The following is a 27,907-nucleotide window of genomic DNA, read 5'->3' as shown; positions in this document are numbered from 1 at the left end:
TCCAAGGCAAAAAACACAGCATCCATGGGACCAGATGGTGTCCCCGGCTGTGTGCTCCACGAACTCAATGAGGAATTAAACCCGCAGTTAGGACAGCTCTTTAATCTTAGCCTCACCTCAGGATACGTACCCAAGGAGTGGCACACGGTGACTGTGGTCCCACTTCACAAGGGCGGTGCCTCCACCGACCCTGGAAATTACCGTCCCATTAGCTTGACAAGCCTTATCTGCAAAGCCATGGAGAGGATCATAATGGAACTCATAAATAAAGACATAGGGAACTTGCAGAATTTGGATCCAACCCAGTTTGGCTTTGTTAAAGGCAGATCATGCCTTTTAAACTTGGTTGACTTTTTCGAGACAGTCACCAAGGCCATTGATGAGGGAAAGGCAGTCCATACAGCCTACCTCGACCTGGCAAAGGCCTTCGACACAATACCCCACTCAGGTATCATCGAAAAACTCATCAGCTTGAATGTAAACCCATACATCACAAGATGGGTTGCAAACTGGCTAAGTGACAGAACCCACAGGGTCAGAGTTGCTGGAGCCATGTCAGACTCAAGCCTGTCACAAGTGGTGTCCCACAGGGCTCAGTCCTGGGTCCACTCTTGTTCGGCATCTACTTTTCTGAAGTACAAGCAAACACAGGAGGGTTATGGCTGACAAAGTTTGCAGATGACTGCAAACTGGCGCCATAGTCGAAAACACATCTGACACAGATATCCTTCAGAAGGGCCTCACAGAAATGGATAACTGGTGCCAGAGCCATGGCCTAAAGTTAAACGCCAAGAAATGCATAGTCATACCCTTCGGGAAAAACAAGGTTACCCCTAGCTACCATATAGGTGGCAATCCACTGAGCACAGAAGAAGTCATCAGGGATCTGGGGACCCAGGTTGACAGTAGCCTTTCATTTGACACTCATGTTGCTAAAGTAGTTAGGAAAACCTTCTACATTGCCCACCTGATCATGAAGGGATTCACATCTAGATCAAGGGAGGTCATCGTCCCCCTGTACTCATCACTCATTAGACCTATGATTGAGTACAATGCCCCATTTGGAATGTATCTGACCCGACACCTGCAGCAGCTGGAAAGGCCCCAAAAGTTCCTCCTCACCAAAAGGATAAAGGGTCTCAAAAATATGTCTTATGCTGCCCGACTGAAAGAACTCCAGCTCTATTCAGTCTCATACCGCTTGCTCAGAGGTGACCTGTGCCTGACATATAAGGCCATGTCAAACCCAGATTTGATGAATATGCTTCACCTCAAAAAATCTAGATCCCTCAGAACCACAAGGGCGGGAGACTTAAACCTTGACACGGTTATTAATAGAACGTGCTGGAGGGACAGATTCATCACCCAGAGACTCCCTATGCTGTGGAACAAAATCCCGGTACATGTGAGGCAGTGCACCTCGCTGGCCTTGTTCAAGAGGAATCTTGACCAATGGATGGAAGATCGCAGATATACCCCAGGGATTACTTCAGTGTCACTGCTTGACAGAGGCACAGCAAAATAATAGGCATAGTTTTATTCAAACTAAAGGGGTGGCGAAAGCCACATAACTATGGGCTAGGCTTATAAATGCCCTTGGGCAGATAGCCTAGTATGAACCTATGAACCTATGAACCTATGAATATGCAGACAACAATTCTCTGTATTATATGCTTAATTTACATAGGTATAACACACACTAAAGAACAGATAGAGTATATATATCAAAGGAAATAACCACCTTTCTTAGCAATGTTAAAGTAATCTCTTGTCCAGTAACAGACCACAATGCAATTACTTTTGAAGTAGAAGTTCATAAACAAAAGATGACAATCACTAGAATACTATCCTATATAATGAATCTGAAAGAGTTTAAAGAATTTTATATAAAATAATTACAACAATTTCTTAAATTAAACATAAATGAAGACACTTCAGAAATCTATGTATGGGTGCATTAAAAACATACATATATGGAAGAACATTAACTTGGTACGAAAACAAAAGGAAGCAATGGACAATCAATTAACTGAACCTCAAAAGGAAATAGATATTAAACTTGATATAGAAAAAGGACATAGTCAATTAACTAATGATTTAGCAATGAAAAATAAAGAATAAACTGAAATATTACATCATAGAATAATGACAGAATTAGAAAAAAAATTAAACTTATTTCTTATTCAATGAACCTGAAGAATTAAAGGAAAATAGCAAATAGAACTAAGAAAGTTATTAAAATGAATCAAATAAAATAAATATATAATCCCAACATTAATAAGAAAGTCTCAGATTTAAACAGCAAACTAGAAACATTTCAGTTGCACTATCAAAAAATTAATACTAGCAACATAGAAATTAAACTGAAAGAAACAGTAGAAACTTACTTCAAACTACTATAAACCTCAAGTTACAGGAACAACAGAGTAGATGCATTGACAAGCAGATAACAATATCTGAGTTGCAGAATCAAATTCAAAAACTGAAACCCAATAAAGCACCAGAAAATGACAACATAACACCAGAAATGTGTAAGGTATTGCCCAAAGAAGCTAAACAGTTATTGCTGAAGGTTTTTTAACCAGGTTAAACAAGGAATATTAGATCCACCTTGTTGGAAATATAGTTTAATCTCACCTATTCTGAAATCTGAAAAAAATGCCTCCGAATGTTCTTCCTATAGTCCCATTTCATTGTTAAATGTAGATTACAAAATGTTTATGACAATACATACAAAGAGAATTAAATATATTTTGCCATCATTAATTGATCATGACCAGACAGGTTTCATAAAAGATCGAAACACCTATGACAATATTGAAAGAATTCTTGCCTTGATAGGTTATGTTGGTTTAAGTAAGAGAAACATAATTCTAGCCATCAATAGTACATTTGATTCAGTAGATTGGAATTATTTACTGGTGGTTCTAGAAAAATATGTTTTTTTACAGCAATTCACATTCTTAATTAAAGCACTTTATGAAAATTCGCTGGCCTATGTTAAGATTGGGTCATGTCTCTACTTCTATAACTATTAGAAAAGGAACTAAGCAAGGATGCCCACTTTCACCTTTACTGTTTGAATTAAGCAGCTGAGCCTTTTGCTAACTATGTTAGAATGAACACAAATATTAAAGGCATAGTAATTGGGAATAACTTAGAAATGAAAATACAATTATTGCTGATGACATCCTGCTGACAATATCTGAGAAAGTAACTGAATTATTCCAAACAATGAACTTCTTTCAAACTATTTTTGGTCTTGTATTTAATAAAATCAAAACAAAAATTTTATTAATTAACTCAAATAAAAGGGAATTTAATAATGACATTGTTAAGTACTTAGTGCCTGATAATAAAATTAAATACCTAGGAATCTTACTAGCTAGCAACACTAGAGAATCAATAAATATTAATTATATTCATATATTACGTCAAATAAAATCATTAATGCAGAAATGGTATAAGATGTTTTATACAATTGAAGATAGGTTGTATATAATTAAATCAATAATTTTCCCAAAAATCGTTATAATATATACAATTCTTTTCCATCCTTCCTACTAAGAAAATTATACAGCAATACAATAAAATGATGCTGAATTTCCTTTGGTTAAACAATAAGCCTAGAATAATGCTTAACAACAATTTAAAAGGTTGGAGAAGAGTGGAATTAATCTACCAGATAGAGATTTATTAATTGGCATCTATTACTAAAACAGTTATTCTACATCTGAACTCAACCTATACAGCTAAATGAAAATTAATTCATGAATCTATATGTAATATCATTAGTAACTCATCCCATAAACAATATAATATAAATATAACAAAAGTCTTTTATAATGTGATAAGAGGTAACATAATATTTAATAAAAGTATAAATACAAAGTATATAATTGTTACTGAAACAATAATACTGTTTAGAAAATATATAAACATGAACCCAGATATAAAGACGTGTTTTTATATTACATCCTATAGCTTGTATACAAGAATGTATAACTACCTTTGATCCAAAAGTAATTAAAGAGGTTGAAGAAAAAGAAGTGATTTACTGGTATCAAATACTCAATGGATGTACATTACACACACTAGATCAAATCAAAAGGAAATTTGAGTTAGATGATAAATACAATACAACAAATAAGATAGTACATCACAAATAAGCTGGAATTGATGACACCAAGTTTTAAAAACAATATTCCTAAGTTCATAGATCTTGTGATACTTTTAATAAATAATACGTAAAAAGGACAAGGATATCATTCCAAAATTCATAAGACACTTAAAGAAACAAAGAACTATACCAATAATAGTTATTGGAATTATTATAATCAAGTTAATCAAAAGGATCCTGATAAAAATGAAAAAGAAATGATCCTTTTATCACCAAGCCTTATCACCAAGTCAGTTCAGTGGAAATTATATACATGGAAATTCCTACATAGATCCTTTCTAACCCCTCATAGATTAGAACTAATATATATAAGAAACATATTGATTGAAGATGTGAAATGCATACAAAAGCATATAAATATTGGTTTGAAATTAATTATTTCTTTCAATGAATTTTAGTGATACTTTTCAGTTAACCAAGCCATTGGTTTTGTTTAATGTACCCATACCACAATGTGTCTCAAAAGTAAAATATCCTTTACTGTGGACATTGCTTGCCATTGCACATAAAGCCATAACAACTTAACTGGAAGAATAAAGCATCAATAACTTTTCAGGATTTCAAGAAAATCACAGTTTTCGTGTCTTGAATGGAAGTACCAACCATAAAGAAAAGAACTGATAAGACAACACCATACATCACCTATTGGCAGAAAGTTGACGAAATATTGGACAAAACAAATTGATCTGATTAGTCAGCACAGTATCTTAATAAAAATTACATATTGCATATGGAAATGTGATGTTATAGATTGTATATTTTGGCAATTGTATATAGTTTAATTTGTAAATAGCTGACTAGTTGATTATGTTATTTTATGTTTCACTATTTATGGTTCAATCTATTTGAAGATATGGAAAACATTTGAGTAAAAAAAAAAGAATGCTTTTGATTTGTGTTTATAAGGCTCAGTCCCTTTTCTTGCTGCTTAACCTAGTGACCTACTATGCTGGACATGTTAATTAGCTAGATAAGTTTGCCCCAATAAAAAAAGATTGATGGAGATATCTAGATCTGTGGGATGATACCTAAGTCTCATTTTAACATTGCACTTTGATTCATTTTGAATATTCAGTTTGGTTAGCATATCATAAACCACCCCAAACTCTTAACTCATGGTTATGGATGTTGTTTATCTTGATTTAGAACTCGGATGTTGGTGTAAGTATACATTTTCAATGGATAAAGCTGCTTTGAAAAGATGATGTGATGAAATCCAGTTAGTGGACAAAACTGCTTATCATACATGAATAAAGCCGAGTTCTTTTAGTGACTAAGTCTGGTTGAATGTTTTATTTTAAAACTTAGTAGTGACAGTTGAAGTTTTGGAGTGCTTTTAACAGTTTCTGAATGCTTATTTTTTGTTAATTAGTATGTTTTTGACGTAAACCACAGGACATTAGATGCAGACTTTGGTAGTAATGTTCAGTTTTTTTTTTCTATATGTGCAGATATTGGCACTGTACTGAAGGTAATTGTTGTGCCCAGAGAGAGGTGGCACCATACAGAAGCCCTTCTGCTAGAAGAACTACAGGTATTTAAGGTAAGACTGTTTATTTGTCAGTGTTTATCTTATATAAGGGGGTTAAATTAATGAAATGTCTGTGCTAATAAAGTTGCTTCTCAGCATATACTTTTGTCTGAAGCCTGTGGTATAGCTGTTGTGATACTCTGTATGTGGGCTTATCAGGATCCTTTGTCACATCTGCTTTCTCACTGCAAGAATTATTTATTTTTATAACTAGCCTGATTTCTTTCTTTCTTGAGGTGCCATATTACTCAGTGTTACAGCCATGGTATATACCAGGAACATCCATATAAACATATGAAGATAACAGTGGAAATATCCCATTAAACATAAACATACTGTTTACTAATCATTTGGTACTTTTACCTTTGCTTTAACCAGATACAGTGTACAAATGTTTACTCCTCAGAAATCTGGCTACTACAGTTATTGATACATTTTATCTGGATGTGTGATGTTACAAGGAGGTGACTTGAATGCACTTCATAACTGACATCTAACTGTATGACTGCCTATGTTCTGGATAGAGGCACAACTAGTAAACAACAATGTAATACTTATATTCCGTCAACTTCATCCAATAACTATATGTAGTTTCCCCTACAGTTGTCCTCTATCACCAGTTAATTACTTTCTATATGGATTGTATTATCTCAAGCAATTTTAACACTTTTCAATGTCTCAGATAATAAAACCTCTTGATGTTTTTCAAGGCCAAATCTCCCTCTCAGTAAAGAAATATTTTCATAGGTTCTTAGGTGATTACTAGGCTAATGACCCCAGGGGCAGGGGGAGCATTGTAAGCCTAGCCATGATTCCCAAATGGATCTAACAAGTTTTGATACCTTATGTTTATTTTAAGGGGTATATGTAGGCTTGGGCATGGGTGGTCAAACATTTACAGACTGCCTGTTTCTACTAGAGACAGAAGTGCCAGACCACGGGACAAATTTCCAATTCCACATCCACTAGTCCAAGTTAAACATGAATTGGGTTAGGGAACAACTCTGCTTCAGTTAGATTGCAAGCCTGTTCCAAAGAAGGGGTAGTCTCTGAGACACATAACTGTCACTCCAACATATCCTGTTTGTGATGCAGATGAGGTTTAGATCCCTGGATTGGGTAATGCTAATGCCATTTGTTTTGCAGATCTGCAGCATGTCCAACAGAGCCAGATCAGAGGATGCTTTGTAGGCTAGGCATAGCCTATCACTCAGCAATTTGTAGGAGACTGAGTACATGGAGAGGGTCCTGAGGCAGTCTGAGTAGAGCATGTTGTTTAGACGATGTATTTTATTTTTTGTGTGAAGAACTTCTGTGGATGCTCCAGTTGTTGCATATGCCTGGTCAGGTACATACCAAAGGCATTCAGTTTTTTAAGTATGGACAAACTTTCTTTAGAGAGTCATTTCTTCTTGCCCATCTCCTGATTGTATTTACTCACTGCCTTCAGTGTGTTCTCAGTTCCTATGTACTCCTCATAGTTGTTTTAAGTTTCTCTTCATACTCTCAACAAATCTTTTCACCATCTGTTCATGTAATGATCCCCAGATTTCACAGAGTTTTGAAAAAGATGTCTAATCTAGTCTGAAATTAAAACCCATAATTTAGATTTAGAGTTATTGGTGCAGTCAGACTTATTTCCTTATCTTGGGTGTTGTACAGACGGATGATGTCTGAGGCACAAATTGCCTAGGAGCAGAATGCTGAAGGCTCTCTTCCATATGAAATCAAAATCAGGGAGATTTCTAAGTATGTGCCGGAAGTGATGCCCTTCCTTGGGAAATTGCTCCCTTCTTTGAGTTGCCCTCCATCAGCGGTTGCAGTGTAGCTTTCCCTCCACATCGGAGATGCAGGTTTGCCCCCCCAACTGCAAAAAACACGAAGTCTAGTTTTTCTGCATTTTGTATTTTTGGCATTAAGTTTTATTGATTCTAATTCCCAGTTTTGGTGTTCAAATTCCCATAGTGGAAGCCCATATATGTAACAAAAGAAACACAGGCTGGACAGAAGCACTCAGGCTCACAGTTTCTTCAAGGTTTAATGGCACAAGTAGTGGATAAGCAAAACACCAAAAACGCTGATAACACTCCAAATACGTTTTTGTTCACAAGAACTTCATCAGAATAATAAATTACATAGCAAAGGTCCATTAAATAGTTCCCCTAATCAAAAAATGACCAATAAAATAACAGTATACAATTTAAAAAGACATTTTAAAAATTCCTAGTTCTGCCACCTAGTGTCAGAACATAATAATTACACCCTAAAAACAATGGTAAAAATATATATATAAAAACTTTTCATGCAATCACTCATATAATAGCAATAAAATATCTCAATAGTGTATTGATATAAAATTAAAAAAATAAATATTTATACTTATGTAAAACGTATGCATATATTAAAGAAGTGCAAGTAAATGTGTTTGTTTCCAAAGTAATGTATAGCTTGGCAGACCTGAGTTTTAGTAGAGGTGCTATTGTAGTGTTCTCATTTAACCCAGGAGTCCTGCTTGCATCTAGGGTAATCTGCCACAATAATTCCCTATACTCAAGGATAGTCTCCCATGCACCCCCCTCACATCCTCAATAGTAACCTCTAAAACAAAAAACTCAAACCTTGCCTTTGGGCAGTCCAAAGAATGTTTGTACAGAGCATTTTTAACATTACATTTTTAACATCATACATGTGCTCATATATACATCTTTTCAACTTTCTTTCAGTCTTGCCCACGTAAAAGGCTTCACAAGTCTTGCACACAACTAAATATACTAGCCCACTAGCGTTACAGTTACTAAAACTTTTACCATACACCCATTTATTCCTAGTTTTTAAAAATACCTGATCAGTGTTAGAAATAAAATTGCACTGTGTGCATGCTCCACATTTAAAAGTACCTTTTCTCTTAGTGGTATGTGCAGGCTTCAATTTACCCCCACCCTCCAAGAGGTCTTTCAAATTTTTTCCCCTCTTATAACTGATCTTCAGGGGTCTCTTGTCAATACCTTTGAGATCCATCAAAGAAGTGAACCTATTCCTTTCCTTTGTATTGTATCCACTACCATTTTGGAGTCCAAATTAAAATTTAAGGTAAGAGCTTTAGAGTAAGCCAAGGGGTTGACTTCACTTAATACATGTTGATTTGCATCCAGTCCTTTACCCAACAATGGGTAGTACCTATTGTGGCGTAAGTTACTTACATAGGTACGACTGTCCACCAATAAGTCCTTTGGGTAACCCCTTTGAATAAATAAGCTTTTAATAAAGTCACACTCAAATGAAAAATCAACATCCTGGGAAGTCATTCTAGATGCTCGAATTAGCTGACCTTTGTAAATGTTTTTTTTTTCTGTATGAAAGGGTGGGCACTCGAAAAATGGAGATAAGAATTTGAAAACGTGTCTTTACGAAATATTTTAGACTTAATGCCCTCCACAGTCTTAATTAGACTCACATCCAAAAAATCAAGTCTATCCATGTTTATAGAACTGGTAAATTCCAAAAAGGTGGTAGTAGTGTCCAAATGGTTCAAAAATGTGTGTAGCTTCTCCTTGGTGTCAATCCAAAAAATAGCTATATCATCTAAAAATGTCTGATAGTGAAACCAACAGTTACTATATACAGACTTTAAAACATATTTTTTTCTCCCACCAAGCTAAAAATATATTGGCGTATGTAGGGGCACAATTTGCCACCATAGTTACGCCCTTGATTTGATGAAAAAATTCCTTCCAGCCTGTTTTTCTTTTGTTATTGATGGTTACTGTGGTTGGAATCCCCATTTTTAATCCCATATATGTCATCCTTCAAAGCCCCCGGGCCTGTGGAAAATACGGCCCAGACCGCAGAATCCTTTATAAACGCATTCTATGAACACCTTCAGGAATGCATGGATCATGCAATCCCAAATAAAACCAAGACCCAATCCTCCAAAGGCAGACGTCCTGTCTGGTGGACCCCAGCCATAAACAAACTATACAATAGAAGGAGGAAGCTACTACATGATAGAGCAAAATCCCAAAAAGGGAAGGCATCTCTGATCAGTATTAGCAAAAAACTACAGGCACTCATAAAATCGTCTAAGGCCAGCTTCGAGAGAAAAATTGCACAGGACACTAAGGATAATCACAAGGCTTTCTTTAGTTATGTTAGGAACCTGGGTGGGAATTCCCAGATATGCTCAGAATTAGTCCAAAATGACAAAAAATACACTGAGCCCACAGACATTGCCAACATCCTAGCTGACAGGTTCAGTACAAACCCCCCCCCCACCAAAAGGGCAAATATCTATCCCAACAGAGTGCTGCGCCCCTGACATCTCAGATGCTCAGGTAAGAGCCGCCCTCTCCAAAGCAAAAAACACAGCATCAATGGGACCAGATGGTGTCCCGGGCTGCGTCCTACATGAACTCCAAGAAGAGCTAAACCCAAACATAAAACTACTGTTCAATCTTAGCCTTACTACAGGATATGTACCCAAAGAGTGGCGTACAGCAACAGTGGTCCCTCTCCACAAAGGTGGTGCCTCAACGGATCCTGGAAACTATCGCCCCATAAGCCTGACTAGCTTGGTCTGCAAAGCTATGGAAAGGATCATCATGGACCTCATAAATAAAGATATTGGGGACCTACAGACACTGGATCCTACCCAGTTTGGCTTTGTTAAGGGCAGATCCTGCCTCTTAAACCTGGTCGATTTCTTTGAAACAGTCACCAAGGCCATTGACGAGGGGAAGGTTGTCCACACAGCCTACCTGGACCTCGCAAAAGCCTTTGATACAATACCCCACTCGGGCATTATAGATAAGCTCACCAGCTTAAATATAAACCCCTATGTCACTAGATGGGTTGCAAACTGGCTCAAGGACAGAACCCACATGGTTAGAATTGCTGGAGCCATGTCAGACTCCAAACCAGTTACAAGTGGCGTCCCACAAGGCTCAGTCCTGGGACCTCTCTTGTTTGGTATATATTTCTTGGCGGTACAGGCCAACACGGAAGGACTGTGGCTGACCAAGTTCGCAGATGACTGCAAACTGGGCGCCATAATCAACTCTCCAGCCGACACAAGCATCCTCCAAAAGGGCCTCATAGAAACAGACAACTGGTGCCAGAGCCATGGCCTCAAGCTAAACGCCAAAAAGTGTATAGTCATCCCCTTTGGCAAAAACAAAGTGCCCACAAATTACCACATAGGTGGTAATCCATTAAGTACAGAAGAAGTCATTAGGGACCTGGGGACCCAAGTTGATAGCAATCTCTCATTTGACAACCACGTGGCCAAAGTGGTTAGAAAAACATTTTATATAACCCACCTAATCATGAAGGGATTCACATCTAGATCAGGGGAGATCATCGTGCCTCTTTACTCATCCCTCATCAGGCCCATAATTGAGTACAATGCCCCTTTTGTGATGTACCTTACCAGACACCTGCAGCAACTGGAAAGACCCCAAAAGTACCTCACCAAGAGGATCAAAGGGCTCAAACAGATGCCATATGCTGCCCGGTTAAAGAAACTCCAGCTCTATTCAGTGGCATACCGCCTGCTCAGAGGCGATCTGTGCCTGACGTATAAAGCCATGTCCAACCCGGAATTAATGGACATGCTGCACCTCAGAAAATCCAAATCCCATCGAGCTACGCACTCGAGAGACTTGAACCTCAGCACTGAAATAAATAGGACATGCTGGAGGGACAGATTCATAACCCAGAGGCTCCCTTCACTCTGGAATAAAATCTCAGTCCAGGTTAGACAGAGTCCCACATTGACTCTCTTCAAGAGGAATCTTGATGAGTGGATGGGAGATCGTAGGTTTACCCCGGCTATCACTTCTGTGTCACTGTTAGACAGAGGCACAGTATACTAACCTCAAAAAAAGGCATAGCAAAATTAATTTAAAATGGGTGGCGAAAGCCAAACACACTCTGGCTAGGGCCTAGGGCAGATAGCCTAGTATGAACCTATGAACCTATATTTGGCTCTAATCTTACAAGATTGCACATATTTTCAACTTTTCATTTTTAAAAGTGTGCATACATTTTTTTTTGTTATTGAACTCTAAATGCCAGCCATATGGTCAAATATCAAGTCTTGTCAAAACTCTTATGAATACTTTGCAACAGAATATCACTTGCACCAATTTTGATATGACAAAATTTTATTTTATTTAACACTTTTTTACTGGGAAAGTCCAACTTGGAGCAAGTCAATTTTCAGAGGAGGCCCAGGAAGAAACACTCCACACACATCTTTGTAAAGTGGGAGGAAATCAACACAAGCACAGAGAGGACATGCAGACTCAACACAGAAGGCACCCCAGCCAAGAATCAAACCAGCGACCCTCTTGCTGGGAGGCAACAATGCAAACCACTGCACCACTGCACCATACAAATGGTGCTGTCTACTCCCAGACATAACGTGCAGCCAGCCTTATTTATATAAGCTGCCACACAGTTTACATGACTATGATCTACTTATTTTCTTGATGACACTAAGCTAGGAATGCAGGGAAGTATGAGGCAACAAGTATCACTTATTATATTTCCATTTTAAAAAGGGATTTGGCAGTCACAATACAAAATTATGTTTTGAAGTGATAGTGACATTGTTCGTGGTAGGAACACAGATGCTGAGCTAAACATTTGGACTCAGAATCTCAAGAGATTGTAAAATTATGCCTCCTTATTTTAAGTCATATTGAAAACAATAGAAAAATAGATGTCACAGGCAAGCAAGAGGCTGGTGAGAAGAGAGAAAAATCTCTTGTCCAGAAAAGATGACTATGTTGCACTGTATGAACATTAAGCTCTGACACTGGGGGTTGGCCATCCAGTGGAAGGTTTGGAGGATTTGTTAGAGATGACAGCACTCTGTTTTCATTGTTTAAGGGTCAGACATTTTGACCGGGAAGGGTGCATTTGACTGTTCTGAATACTGTTGATACTGGGTGATTGGGAACCCGTACTGTCATTCTAATAAAAAGACTATTGCAAGGGAAGGCTTTATTTAATTTAATTTAATTCATCTATCGACAAATCTATCCGTCTATCTGTCTAAAATCTAGTTTAATAATTACTGCTGCAGCTTCAGGCAGGTGCTATTTTTTGCTTTGTTTTGTTAATCTTCGGCCACATTTGTGGTCTGTGGTTTGACACGTAACATTCAACTATACAGAATACTGATACTTATGGATTTAATACTATCAGAATACCAGGTAAGAAGAGTAGGGTGATAAATTGCACTTGGTAGGTAGACACTGTGGTTGTTTTTCTACCAACATTCTACAAAAAATGTATTTTTGTAACCAAAAATAATTGATGTCTAAAATAAATAAAATAGTTTTAGAAGTGGCGTAAGATACTTAAGGTGGAGTTTATCTTTATGCTGCTCATGCAGGGGGCTTAAGACATGATGAAAATCATATTGTTGTACTTTGAAAGGTCTGCATTATCATGCACTCATTGTCAGCAGTAAAAAAATGTGACAAAATATTAATAAACTGCAACCCTAGCATCAAATATTGTAAATGTAAAATATAGTGTTTGCATTTCAACAGAAGTCTAAGCTCCTTAGCTGAGTGGTTAGAAGTCATTATTTGCATTAAATATTATTATTATAGCCCTCTCGGGAACAAAATTGATAATCAAATTTAAGTGGTTTGTTAGTTATATCTGTTTTCAAAATGGTTATGGGAAATCAAACATTCTGATCGGGTAACAATGTTGCCTAAAACATGTTCTTGTCACACCAAAAAATGCAACTGCATCACAAAGAAAGCATTGGAAACATTAAATGTGCAAAATACTTTGCAGACATTGATTCTACTGTACTTTCAATAAAAAACATCAGAAGACCCCAAAATAAAACTTTATGTACAATAAATTTATTATGGTCCCTTAATAAAATTACTGGCAAAACTGTATACCTAAACTCATAAAAAGCACAAGACGATAAAACAGTGATTAATAATGGTTATGAAATTATCAAACTGTTGATGTAATAAAGCCACAGACAAAACTTCATGCTGACTGCATTTAAAGGAGTACTGCACCCACAGACTCAAAAAACATGTTTAAAACATCATGGCATGATGTTTCCTACACTTTAACAGCATTCTGGGATTATTTACAGGATTTTAAATATTTTTATATGTAATTCCAGACTCTGACCACCTGGAGGCCAGCATATTGACGTGGTTTGGATAAATCAGGTTGCCACTCAGTATCCCACAAATCATTGTTTGGCTCACAAATGTTACATCATGCAGGCCTCCGTTTGCCTAAAGCTCCTATCATTTCATAGATGTTGCATGCGTACAAAGTTCTGAGTAAAACAGAACAGTGAAAGTAACATTCCCTGCTGCTGAATGACTACTTAAAACAGAAACAGTGCAAATGTCACAGAACACACTCAAAGTGCTGTTTACTGCAGCCTTTTTTTCTAATTTAGTTTAAATGGCACTAATTTGTGAGACAATGAATTCCAGTCCTTTTACTTCTCCCCTCCCCCGTAACACTTAGCTTGCGTAGCTGTGAAAGTGCTGAGGGTAATTTGACCTGGAAATTCCATTGACTGGCAGATCTCAGCAGGGTGCTTGACTCGTAATTCAATCTTTGCTCTATTTGCTCTAGCATTTCCTTGGTTAGAGGGACATTTTTTTGCTGCACTATAGCCATGGCCTTACTTGACTGCATTCGCATCCAGTTTATGTTGCAACTCCTGTAAGGTCTTGCACCAGGGAGCTAAATAAAACATTTACACTATTAACCAGTTTCGATTTTTATTAATGTAAGTGTTTAAGGTATCACTTCATGCTTCCACCTTGTTAAAAATGATTTACATGTGCAAAGTATGTTGGTATTCAGTGTTTGCCTACGTATTTTTTTACTCCACTGGTTGGTTTGCAAAAAAAACCTTTTGCAGTGTCCCTGGATTTTTCTTTGTACATACAAACAGTGCTATATTTCCACTTCCTTTTTCTTGTGTCCAGTAGTCACTTATAACAAAGTACATTTTTTTTTTTATAGAAAGGACATCAAGGTTAATTAACCTTGAATCAGATAATGGATGCCACTGCAAAGAATCACTGTTGAAATATTTGTGCATGGACAAAATCCCTTACTAAATATTTGCCAGACTCCAGTTCAATTGATGCTATGGCTTTAATATACTGGTGTGTTTGCTCATGCCTTCCAAATATCCCCACCATTACATACCAGTTTTGCAGTGTAGTAACCACCCGACATGCCCATACACCTTTAGCCATCAATATGCAGCTACTCCTGTTCATGTGAGTATGTGAATTCATTTTCAGACTTAAGGTGTGTAACTTGAACTGAATAATTCTAGGTGCTTGTTCAGGTTTCACATGGTGAGTGCTTAAAGCTATTCTCAGGTTAAGCCATTATGAATATGTTGCACTGCCACCTCTGACACAAGGGTAATGTTTTAATCTTTCTATTCCCGCACTGCACACTAGTGGTATCTGGTGCAAATACAAGAGAAGTGTACAAGCGATACACCACCTAAGCATCATTTGCCGTGCAGAATGTACAAGTATGCCTACCAAATTTCTGTGTTTCCAAACATCGGTGTTACATTACTACTGAATAAAAATGAACATATTGAAATGTAATATGACCTGTTATCAGATGTAATTACCATTTTTTTCCTGTATAAAATAATTTCCATGATTCTCTGGCTTTTTGGTTTCATTCACTTTACTGGCTACCTGTAGAGGTTTGCTCTTTCTTAGCAAGTTGCAGTAAATATTTTGTTATCCGGTTGTTTGCCTGGTTAGTTTGAATGGGCACACTATGAACGTTTCCAGAGGCGTCCCTGGGTAAAAGCTCAAAATGGTGCCATCTCAATGGTCTGACCTTGTACTTGAGACCTTTGTCCATGTATCCATTTAGGTCTCTCTGGTCACTCTCTCAGATTAGGTGGCAATATGGACAGAAATGTTCCAACATTCTCTCCTGCATGTCTGGTTGATATGGCGATTGAGACTCTAGAGCATTTACCTCTTGTAGTTTGACAACCCTCTACCACCTAGAACTTGAGACATGAGTTAACCTGAAGAACCTATAGTCTTAGTCCTCGCCTCTCCCGCCAGTACTATTGGCACAGAATGTTGGCAACACTATCACTACAACTCAATCACCCCCCCCGTATTCTGTCTCTGAAAGTGTTTGATAGACAGTGGGAAAATAGATTGCAACAAATAGACCCGTGGCATGCCATGATAGACAGGGTCATCACACGCTGACATGTCTGCCCTTGGGCCAAACACTTGGGTATGCTTGTAAGCCCCTCTGGGCAATACACTGAGGAATTGACAATTATTTGAATATAACACATGACGATTGGCTTAAACGGCAAAACAATGACCTTTAAGGGACGCTGAACAGGCATAATCTTCTGAGGGTGTATTCAGACCTACGCAATTATAGATTATAATGACTTCAGCTTCAAAGGCAAAGACTAGAGCACCTTGAAAGACAAAGAAACAAGTACAACAACCTCATGGACAGGCCCGCATGCCCAAAAACAGATGCTCAAAATGGCTGACTTAATTTGTTTGATCAGGGGTTCCCATCCCCCTCCTGATAAGAGGCCTAGGCAAGAGACAGACTATGAATCTTCAGATCACATTTCCATTTCATCCAATTCCTCTTCTGATCAGGAATACTCCATTCCTCCCTATGAGGATTCTGATGCTGAAGAATCTATCCCTTCAGCCTCTCCTCCTGAGGACCACTCCTTTAGGGAAACCTTGCATACCATGAGGGAGCATTTCCACTGGGAGAGCCAAGATTTTTCAGAATCTAAGAAAAGGCTCAGAGACTTCCTTTTACTACCACAACACAGGCCCCTAGCTATTCCACCTGTGTTAGACATTGTAGATGATGTGTTTTCAGAGTCCAGCCTGACTCCCGATTCCTTACCTCTAGCTCCTGTTAAGCTGGACAGATACTACAGGGTTCCTGATTCTCAAATTCCTGTTCAAAAACCCTGCTGCAGACCCAGAAACTCTCTCAGGGTCCCAAAGGGGTCAAGGCTTCCACTGCAAAGAACCCTACCCCCTCTGACAGATTCTAGGGCTCTGGATAGAGGGAGAAAAAAATTTACACTCCTGCTACCTTGGCTATAAGGGCCTTAAATTGCCAGTTTCATATGCTCAAATATCAGCAATATATCATGTCACTGCTTAAACAGAAAATGTTGATAAATTCTGAATGTGCAGAAAACAAAGAAATGCAGGATTATTGCATGCAGCTGAACAAGTTGGAAAGCATACTTTGCAATGTGGTTTTGATTCTCTGGAGGCCTCCAGCAGGGCCACTGTTACGGGTTCTGTCATTAGGAGGCATGCTTGGTTAAAGGAACAAAATCTGCCTGATCATGTCAAAGCAAAATTATTATATGCTCCATTACAGCATGATACCTTGTTTGGTTTTAAGGAAAATGCATCTACATATCAAAAAGAGATGCTAGCTGTTCAAAATGCCCTGACAGCCTTAAGGACCTACTTCATCCAGGACAACTACTGATAAAGACAGACAACACCACGGTCATGTGGTATATAAACAAGCAGGGAGGCAATCATTCTTACCCCATTTGCAGACTAGCCATGACTTTGTGGGACACAGCATTGACTTACCAAGTACATCTGCTGGCACAATTCCTGCCAGGAAAGATAAATACTCTGCCAGACGAACTAAGCAGAAACCTCATGGATCCCCACGAGTGACAATTGGATCCACAAGTCTTCAGCATGATAACAAGGAAATGGGGATGCCCGTATATAGATCTATTTGCCTCTCCTCACAACTATGAACTAAAAAGATTCTGCTCAAGGACTTGTCACAGATAAGCACGGAAAGTGGACGCCCTATCATTCAGCTGGAAAAACTTAGCAGTATATGCCCTTCCTCCACTGCCTCTCCTCCCCAAGGTACTCCTAAAGGTCAGACAAGAGAAGCCAAAGATGATACCGATTGCCCCAGACTGGCCCCACCAGTACTGGTATCCAATCCTAAGGAACTTGTCTCAATGCCCGGCTTGCACCTTACCTCAGATACCTCATCTACTGTCCCAGCAAAACAATCATGTCCTGCACAGCCAACTCAGGACCTTAAATCTGGCAGCATGGCAGATAATGTAGTCATACAAAACACACCTCTCACTAAAGCTGTGGTGGATGTCATTTTGGAGGCCAGAAGTACTAGAAATTCTTATGCTAGAAAATGGAAGAGATTCTGTGCTTGTAACCAGGCACAAGGGATTGACACAGCTGTTCCAAATATTCCTCAGATTTTGCAATACTTAACTGAGATGCTGGACAAAAGCCTATCCTTTTCATCTGAGGCAAGAAAAACTGAAGAAAATGGTGTTGGCTGCATCTTTTATACCCTGGACGCCCTGACGTCAGGGAAGAGGTGACCAGCAACCGACGCCGGAAAAAGACTTTGGAATTCAACCTGCCAGCAGGATAACCCAAATGTAATTACTGCAATGCCAGCAGGATAACCCAAATGTAATGACTGCAACAGTGAATACACTCGAACATCTACATTTATGTGTACACAACTGTACTTTTCGCAAATTTTCAAATTACCAACAGTAGGACCTTTGCTACACATAGCAATACATTAAGACAATGAAAAGAGATGTAGCATTTAAACTTCCATGAGTTGCAAAATCACATGCATTGACACAGCATTAAAAGATATTTACAGAAGATGCATCATGGTCAGTGCCACAATGATTTCCTTCCTTTACACATGCAGACCATGCATATTCTGTTTGATAACACAAAATACACCCGTAGGATTACTTCTTTGGCTCTGCTTGCCAGAGGCTCAGTTAAAGAATCAATGGGGTGGCGAAATCCAACACACTCTAGCTAGGCTTATAAATCCCCTAGGGCAGATTGCATAGTACCTACCTATGAACCTAGGTAAAACAGGTCCATGCTTGCTAGGCATCTTTCCGGTTAACAAATGTTCGATTAAAAAATAAAATTTACACAGACACACAGACACACCCTTTCAAGCATTAGGTCACCCTCAATGAACCAAGAAATACTTAAAAGTCATACATGGACTTACTGGAGCCCTTCACCATTCAATCCAACACAGTTTTTTTGAGCAACTTCAACTGCACCACTATAAACAGGGATACTTACACAACCTCAGAATTGCATGCCCAGGGATTCCTGGACTTTGTAATCACAAAAACATTGGACGAGATAGACCATACACACAACATGACTGGAAATATATGCAACTTGGTACTCAAAACGCATGGGAGAACACTAACTCACTACTGTAGCGTCATCGCTGGTAAGGTCAGACCACAAAGCAGTCTCCTTCACAATAAAAATCTATTCTGTGACCCCCAGCTAACCACTTAACATTTATGAACTATTCTAAGGCAAAAGTCCTACTACTAAGTGATAACCGGTCAAAATGTGAAGCCCCTCTAAATCCTGAAAATACAGCTGCCTATGCAGAACTTTTCACAGAAATCCTGTACAATCATGTCAATAACTACATACATAGGGACAGGTGTGCCTACCAGTAATAAGTCCAGAACCAACTCTAAAAAACGTGTAGGAAAGCACACATTAACAGGTTGCAAAACAGATGAAAAAGTCATAGCTAAGATTACGAGGTGGTATGCCCAACATGATAAAAACACTCAAACAATAAAGAGGGCAAATAAAATCAAACCGGAGGTAAAGACAGGCTCTCAGGCACAGAACAACCATAATGCTTACTTTAGTTATGTCCAAAACTTCAAAGGTAGTGCACAGCAGTGTGCAGAACTGAGTGATAATGGAGCTAGAATACATAGCAAATCTGCTGGCCAAAAAAATTCATCTCCAGTTTTACCAATCCTGTCCCAAGCTGCCCTCCAGAAAATACCCCCCACCAACTATCACTAGGGAGCAGGTCCTAAATGCACTCTCCAAGACCGAACATTCGCCATCAATGACAGCTTCTCCAGTTGGCTTGAAACAGTCTACTGAACAGCTTAACCAGCAGAATATTGCCATTATCTGTAATTCTAACTCCAAATTTTAAGTCACCTATAGTAAACTGTGACAGTCATTTATAATCCTACTGTCACCAACCACAAAAAGTAAAATTCTTAAAAAACAGTATTAATTTAAAAAATGCAGCACTAAGTTCTTGTGCGACCTGTGAGTTCCACAACTAAGCAGAATTCTGTAGAAAGCAATGTACACTGATTGTTTCATAAAATGGCATACCCACCCACAAACAATTAAGCTAGTCCTTGTCTGTCCACATGATGCACCTAGACAATATCTGACTTTACTACTTTATAAAGAATGCATGAATAGATTACACTGGTTAACACATTCAGATAAATACATACATTGAAATGCATACAACATTAATAGCTTAGCATTTAAATTTCTAATTCAATTAAATGAAAGTCAGTACCAAGCCAGAAAACAATGCACTTAGCACCTCATCTAGTTGCAGATGACCATTTCCACCTCTGCTGGCACCCATTGTTTAATCCAGTATGTCCAATATCAAAAGACAAGGATGACTGTAGCAATTTTAGAATAATTAACATGTAAACCAATTGACTCAAGCTTCCCTTACCACAAATTGAAGTTATGCAACTATTTTTTTATATAATTAGTCCAATGTTTTAGTTAATGTAACCAACTTCAAGAAACTGAAATTTGCAGTGGAAACTGACATCTGCAGAAGACACTAAAGTTATGCATAAAGTTGTAAAAGCCCTATTCATAAGCTTGTAATGCACTTGGAACAAATGTGAAAACATAATTTCAGTGAAACTCAAGGGAACCACAAATAGCTGCCCAAGAGGAGAATTGAGAAACAGAGGTTGGCATGAGAGGACACACATTCATTTTAATGACATGCTTTATAAAGCAGGACAACAGGAACTGGTGCTGATAATGGTGGACCTGAATGCATATAGGACAGACAAAATAGGATACGAGGACTGCCTGGGTCCACATGGGTGGGGCAGTAGAAATAAAGACAGAGAGGCCACTCTAGACCTCTGTCTGCCAGGTGGTTTGATAGTAGCCAACACATGGTTCGCAATGTGATATTGTCACAATATTGCATACAAGAGTGGATAATGTGCAACTTGCATAAACTTCCTAATGTGGAAAGGAGAATGGGGTAGAATCAGTGACCGTAAATTCATCCCCAGTTACACAGTATGCCCTCAGTAAAAAAAACACTGGTTGCCACAATCAGATGCAAGCAGTGGTCATAGAAGACTTCCAAGGCCAGAGACCAGGCTGAAGACCTAGAAGATGGCTGGAGAGAAAGCACAAAGACTAGGGGGGAATACTGCATGGATAACAAGAACGCTAAAAAGGAGTTGTAATAGGAAAGAACAAGGCATCAGAGGCACTCTACCAACTTCTGGAAGGTGACTCAGTAGATCGCACAAAGAAAATATATCGGGTTGCAAGGCAAAAACAGAAAGATAAAGAAGACAGACACCTTTCATAAGGGATGCCAACAACAACCTGCTCACCAGTCCACAGGACAAAGGGAGATGGAAGGAGTACTTCCAGCAGCTTCTACTGTGGAAGACTATACAGAAGCTGTACTTCCCAGACACAGCCTACAATGAGAGAAGAGCAGGATTCCACCATGGAAGAAGTAAGAATAGCTCTAAGGAAAATGACAGGGAAAGCAGCAGGTTGAAGTCACAGCTGCTATGATAAAGATTGGGTGGCACAGAGGTTGGAGTTGTCGCCTCATAGCAAGAGGTTCCATGGTTCAATTCTTGCCTGGGGTGCCTTCTGTGCCGAGTTGATATATCCTCCCTGTGTTCTTGTGGGTTCCCTCCAGGTACTCTGGCTTCCTCCCACATTCCAAAGACATGCACAAGGGTTTGTGAGAATCAAGATTTAGTTTGCTTAGTAAAATGAATATGTACTGTCTTGTATGGTCATAGATTTTAAGTGTTGATTCAAGGAAACAGACAAGATGATGGTAGACAGACCAGATTTAGCAGTGTGCTACATGCATTTTGGCAGAATGCCCAGTGTTATTTGAACTACTAGGCAGTTTAGGTCAATGTCAAATGAGGAGTCATTTCTCACTATTAAAAGTGAAGAAATTCACCCAGGCAAAATACAATCATAAACAAAACCACAGGCCACTGGATAAAAGAATTGTTTCATCACGTCTAGCGCCTTGGCTAAACACCTTCAAGAGAAATAAATCATAAAAATAAAACAAAAGTAATATATATACAAAGTCTAAAACACATGACATAATTACTCTATTAGTAAAACAATTAAATATTTCCAATTGCACTCAGTGTTTAAAGCAAATGTACTGAAGTGTTATACTGTAAAATATACACAGCCTCTTTATATAACAATTTTTCTGACATTTTTACCCCATCTTTACTGTCATTTGTTCCAAAATACAACCTTGCAATGAAATAAAATTGCCTTGAAGATACTACTTTAAATGCAAAGCTATTGGGCTCTTTTTAAGATTCTAAGATTTTAAGTAGCTGAACAGTATTTCAGAAATATGACAGCTGCACAATATCTAGGGTTGATGAGCTAATAGACAAGGTGGGAAGTTGAGTTTGTTGACCATATTAGATTTAATAAAGGGATACTGGCAAACCTTCTAATGGCCAAAGCCAAAAAAGACCGCTTTTTCAACACCAGAAAGCATATTCAAATATATAGCCCTTCTTTTGGGTTACATGAGTCTGAAGTAACTCATAGCAGGCACTGTTTGCCTCCCCACCACCACAGTCACTTCATAGCACCAGCTCAGCACCCCAATAGCTGTCCATGCTGGGTCTACCAGCTCCTTATCCTTTCCACTGGACTCAACCTGGGGCTGGCTGTGCAACTAGGTATCCAGATCTCAGCATATCTCTGCATCTGTCCAAAAGGGGGCTCATTTATGACCTATCTATTCCACTCTCCCTTCTGCAGAACTAATGGTATCCCCAGAAGGTGGGCATGCAATGGAGATGTGCAGTGTATCACCCACCTCCAGCTCAGCCATGTCTCTACTATACTTTATACCTCTAAATCAGAAAATATTAACATGGTAAGTGTTAAGTGACCTCATTAGCACTTCAAGATAAATCTTGATGATTGGATGGGAGATTCACTCTGGGAATCACTTCTGTGGCTCTGCTCGACAGTGGCACATGAAAATAATTTTCTTGGGTGGCGAAAGCCAGGGTACCTTTTGGCTAGGCTTATATAGGCCCTGGGCCAATAGCCTAGTACTTACCTATGAATCTATGAAAAAAGTAGACAAGCAGAGATAGGTGGGCCTTAATAGAAGCATATGCCAAACCAGCATTGAGCATTTCACCCAAATAACAAAGAAAACCAAAGAAGCATCGAGAGCAAGTGGGTCTAGGTTCAGAGAGACAGCAGAAAGAAAAACTCCTCCATTTGGATAAGTAGGATTTCCTAGTCATATGTTTCCCAGCCACCTGCAGAACTTGCAGCATGTCCTGAGAAAGAAATTGTGTCAATGGTGAATCAAAATCCTATCATCCACAATGTCATTTCAAGTGTGGATAAGTGGGGATGGATAAAAGATCCCTTGTCTTGTGTGATTAGATCCACTCTGTGAGGTAACTTGTGCTGATTACTCTGGGTTGGATGCAGACGAGGAAAAGAGTGCTGTTGCCGGCAAAGGGGAGTCACAAACAAGATTTTGGGAGCATCCTGTATAATTTTTAACAGGGATTTTGGAAATAGAGGAAGGGGAGTGAATGCATAAAGAAACACCCCCTTCCAAAAGAATGAGATGGTGTCCACCTTCTGTACCAGGAGGCCTGCGACTCCAGCAGAAAACAGAAGCTGTGTGCTGTGAGGGGAGGCAAAAACTGCCTGAAGAGTCACTTGACAGAAAGATCCTATACCAGAAGTGCCAACCAGCAAAGAAGGTAAGAGCTCATTCCTCCCTGCTTGTTGATATACCACATCACTGTGGCATTGTCCATGAACACAGAGGCCCTGGAGAAAAAAACAGAGTGAAAGTCCTGAAAAGCCATCAGAAGAGCTCTCATCTCTGTCATTGCTGTTCACCTACTTACGTGTAAATCTAAATATGTAGTTGTAGTTTTAGTGTTTGCAAAACCTGCACATCATTTTATACAGGGTGAACTACTCGGAAATTCTATAAACAAGTCTATGAACATAAGCATGCTGTTCAAATAGGTGATGAAAAAATGCATTAGCAAAGCATTATAAATTTTACAAACATAAACTGGATTAAGTTTCTAGGTTTAGAGGAATTGCAAGGATTTCAATATATATTTAATGCAGAGGATGAGTTAGAGTGGCTTGAATATGTGAGGCTAAATGCTTGCTATCCTTCAGGGTTAAACAATAGACAAGATTTTATTGCTTACATTTAAAGGAAAAAAGAGTTAAGCATTAGTGTAAAAGTGGGATTATAGTAATCAAGCACAAAACACAGAAAATGCACAAAAATGCTGAAACCTTCAATGCTGGCCCTAGTAAAGACTGTCCCTCCTGCAACTTCACAATTCACCAAACAAGCAGCTCTGATAGGAAAGCAGTCTGTCCACAGATAAAGTAAATGAAGAATACTTCAACACATATGATGGCATTTACACTTAGCTGCAATCCAGCAAGGGCATTGCACATGCAGTACAGAAAAGGCTGAAAAGTAGTAATAAGCATCAGGAGACTTGACATATTAAAAACTGAAAAGAAAACTATAATAAGTAATAGATCATTTGGCAAACCAGCACAGTGCTGTTCAAAGTGAAAGAAATCTAAAGCATTAGAACAGAACTTTAGACACCATGCATTAATTTTCATACCATGTCCTGCAATTACAAAGGTAACACCAACTTGTTTTCTAGGCTAACACAAGATAGAAGTTATTTTAGCACCAACATTTTAGTATAAAAGGAGCAAACAGGTTACTGAAGAAAAATACTGCTGAGTATATAGTAAGTACATGAAGGTGCTCACCATTCTCAGTAAATGCAAAGCAATAAATAAAAATCAACTGATGAGATGTATCAGACAAAGCAAGCAGACAGTGTTCACTACTTATATACAAGCCCGTAAACAGAACCAAATACAACTGTCACCTTTTATTCATGTAACAGATACACTGCTCACATAAGCAATAACAGCCTCACCCATTAAAGACTAATTTGATGCACTATATAAAGTTTACTTATCCATGTTAGGCAGAGCCCCTCAATGACCCTCTTCAAGAGAAATCTTGATGAGTGGGTGGGAGATCGTGAGTTTACCCTGGGATCTCTTCTGTGTCCCTACTAGACAGAGGTACAGTAAACTAACCTTAAAAGGGCTATCTTCTGTGACCTACTATACAGAGGCACACTCAACAAATCTAAAAGGGTGGCAAAAGCCAAACACACTCTGGCTAGGCTTATAAATGCCCTAGGGCAGATAGCCTAGTATCAACCTATGAGCCTATGAAATCCAACACAGTATCAGCAATCCATCTACATGCTGTGGGAATAGAGCCCACAGCCTTCTGCATCTATACATATGCATCCTGAAGTGCTACTAACATGGCTTTCAAACTCTAAACAGACATTGATACCAATTGTCAAGGAAAACAGTTGCACGTTATATAATAAAACCACAGCATTCTTCCCTTATAAATCAGCAATCAGAGTGGAAAATTCTATAGACTTTCTTGCCAAGACAAAGTAATAGCTTACTCATCCAGAACTAAACAAGCATGAAGTAATTAGCAAAGTATCACAACCAACACCAGTTTACACTGGGAGCACAAAGAAGACCGGATTGAAGAAATACAAGAAAAAGAGAGACTGTGGGTGGGAATGCGAATGACGTAGCTAAAGTGGGAGTAGGGCATTGGTGTCACATTTAGGGCACTCCAGCTGGAGATTGCAGTTACAAAGAAGCCTGCACCTCTCTTGAGGTTTATATAGCAGGCTGATACACCAGATCTGCTGCCCAAATAGGTAATGGATTATAGGCTTAACACACAGAAACACACAGACACACAGAAAAATTATGCATGTTCTAAGTAAGAAATCTGACTATATGGGTAATGCTTTTAGGAAGATTGCATATTTGTGACAGATGGACACATGCCACAAATTGGGAACTGCTGGATGATTTAAATAAGTGTTTGGTTAACAGGCTCAGTGTGTGTCATGCTTAATAAATAAAAAATAAGACTGATCTCGGCATATCCAGAACTAATCTACTCCCTAAGTCGTTAGTTAAGCTGTTGAGTCAGTTACAAAAAAAAAAAAAAAACAGCTTAGCGATTATAAAAAAGCTAGGTAGATTATGTATTCCCCATATTTTACAACTTTGGCTTTTGCCACTTTAAAATCGCATCCAAAGTAATGCTTCAGAGATCAAAGTTCAATCGAGACTGTCTGTTTCATCATGCCAAAAAAAATAAATAAATAAAACACCACGAACCTGTCCACAACAGTTCATTGCTCATGGCTTCTCAAGGACATTTAAGCAAGTAAAAATTCTCACTCGAGCGGGAAAGCAGTAACAAACGCTAGTTTAAAATCAACAGGGAGCTTGCGACTACTTCGGAAGACCTGTGTTTTCACTTTTTTTTAATAACGTTTCTGACCAGGATGAAGGAATAGCAAAAGACTCAAAATATAACAACAACTTGTCCATCAGGCTATAACACACTTGGGTCCTCAAAACCATCGGGGAAAAAGGAAAGACAAGCGAAAATAAAGACAAAACATAGAGACATATATATATACACACATATATTCACACTCATACATACACAAACACACATACATATCCACACTCATATGTATAAACATATACACACGCATCCATATAATAACTTCATGAACCATATGAATATATCATTAGAACCATACATACACAACACTTATGCGCACAAAACACATGCACCTTTTGCAAATCATTTGCAGCTATTACAATAAATCGGTTGCTATTGCAAGACCACGTGCACACCGTGAATCCACTACAAGCAAAACACAAAAGCGGACAAGTTGTAAAGCCTTGTTCTAGTAAAAGACAACAAGGCAGAAGAAACTATCATGAATTAGGTTGTAAAAGTTGACTTGCAAATAAATCAGGCCACGAGGATAAGCTGATACAGGCAAGGCTTGGGAAAAACACGTTCGATTGAAAAACACTGCGTGGTAGAAACACGAACACAAGAACTTCCCTACCTCCTGCAGCTGTATTTGAGCATTCCAAGGCTGGGGAAGGACAAGGCAGCTGTGACATCACAGAATGGGTGGGTTTCTCTGTTTGACCGAGAAGCAGAGGCGGCTGTGGTGATGTCACTTGGGAGGAAATTAAAAAATATATACCTCCACTGCCTGGCCGCGATGGCGTCAATAATTGGGAGACTCCTGGAAGCTTAACTGAAATGCAAGAGAATGTTTTAAGAGTGAAAACATTCCTGTACTAAGGTAGGGCTGGATTAGAGAACTAAGAATTTCTATTTTCTAAATGCTGCATTCTTGTTTGTTTATGCAGGAAGCTGTAAATAGGGAGGAAAACGGCAGAGAAGTTGAGGAAAGCATTTAACAAATCTGTTGTAATCCTTTAATGATGGACAATCTTAAGCTCTTATTGACAGTTTAATAGGCTATCCAAATCCTAGTCCCAATCTGAAAATTCAAGTTCCTCCTACACCACCAGCTCCTGTTAACCCACACCTACCCACCCATTGTAACCACACATATCAGAAACATCCCAGGGATAGCCTTTCCTCCAATATGAAAATAAATGTCACAATAAGTGTTCTCCCAACCCCCCTCCCCCCAATGTATATACACACACACACACAAACACACACACACAGCCCTTGATTGTCCAGATTTTCTTACAATGTCCAGATTTTTGTCTCATGTTTTTGGTCTGTTCCTCATAAAATTTGTGTTTTTCCTGGCAAATCACTGGGGATTGAAGTAACTAAATAATGACATACACTTGAGTTTCAGACTTCATATCCTTCACAAAATGCACACAAACACAAATCTTGTTACTGTAGCAACTCAAATTTCTACGTTTATAAGATCAATGTTTAAAATATGTCCCCATTTTTGGACTTGATTCCCCCCAATTATTTTAGGCTTTGTCAAGATTTATTTTCACCAAGATTGT

The 27,907-nt window shown here is 38.6% G+C and overlaps 1 protein-coding gene across 1 annotated transcript in view; it reads left to right on the top strand.

Moving 5' to 3' along the window:
- SEMA3B (semaphorin 3B) overlaps nt 1-27,907 on the top strand; it is an 898,347-nt gene that overhangs the window by 758,480 nt on the left and 111,960 nt on the right. Inside the window, exon 13 of the mRNA XM_044078181.1 lies at nt 5,632-5,723. Within this exon, the coding sequence (XP_043934116.1) occupies nt 5,632-5,723 (92 nt within the window). The remainder of the gene's footprint in view (nt 1-5,631; nt 5,724-27,907) is intronic.

The sequence above is a fragment of the Protopterus annectens genome, chromosome 7.part0 (genome assembly GCF_019279795.1).
Source record: "Protopterus annectens isolate FY-2018-M chromosome 7.part0, PAN1.0, whole genome shotgun sequence".
NCBI classification, from domain to species: Eukaryota; Metazoa; Chordata; order Ceratodontiformes; family Protopteridae; genus Protopterus; species Protopterus annectens.
This window is presented reverse-complemented; position numbering and strand designations above follow the sequence as displayed.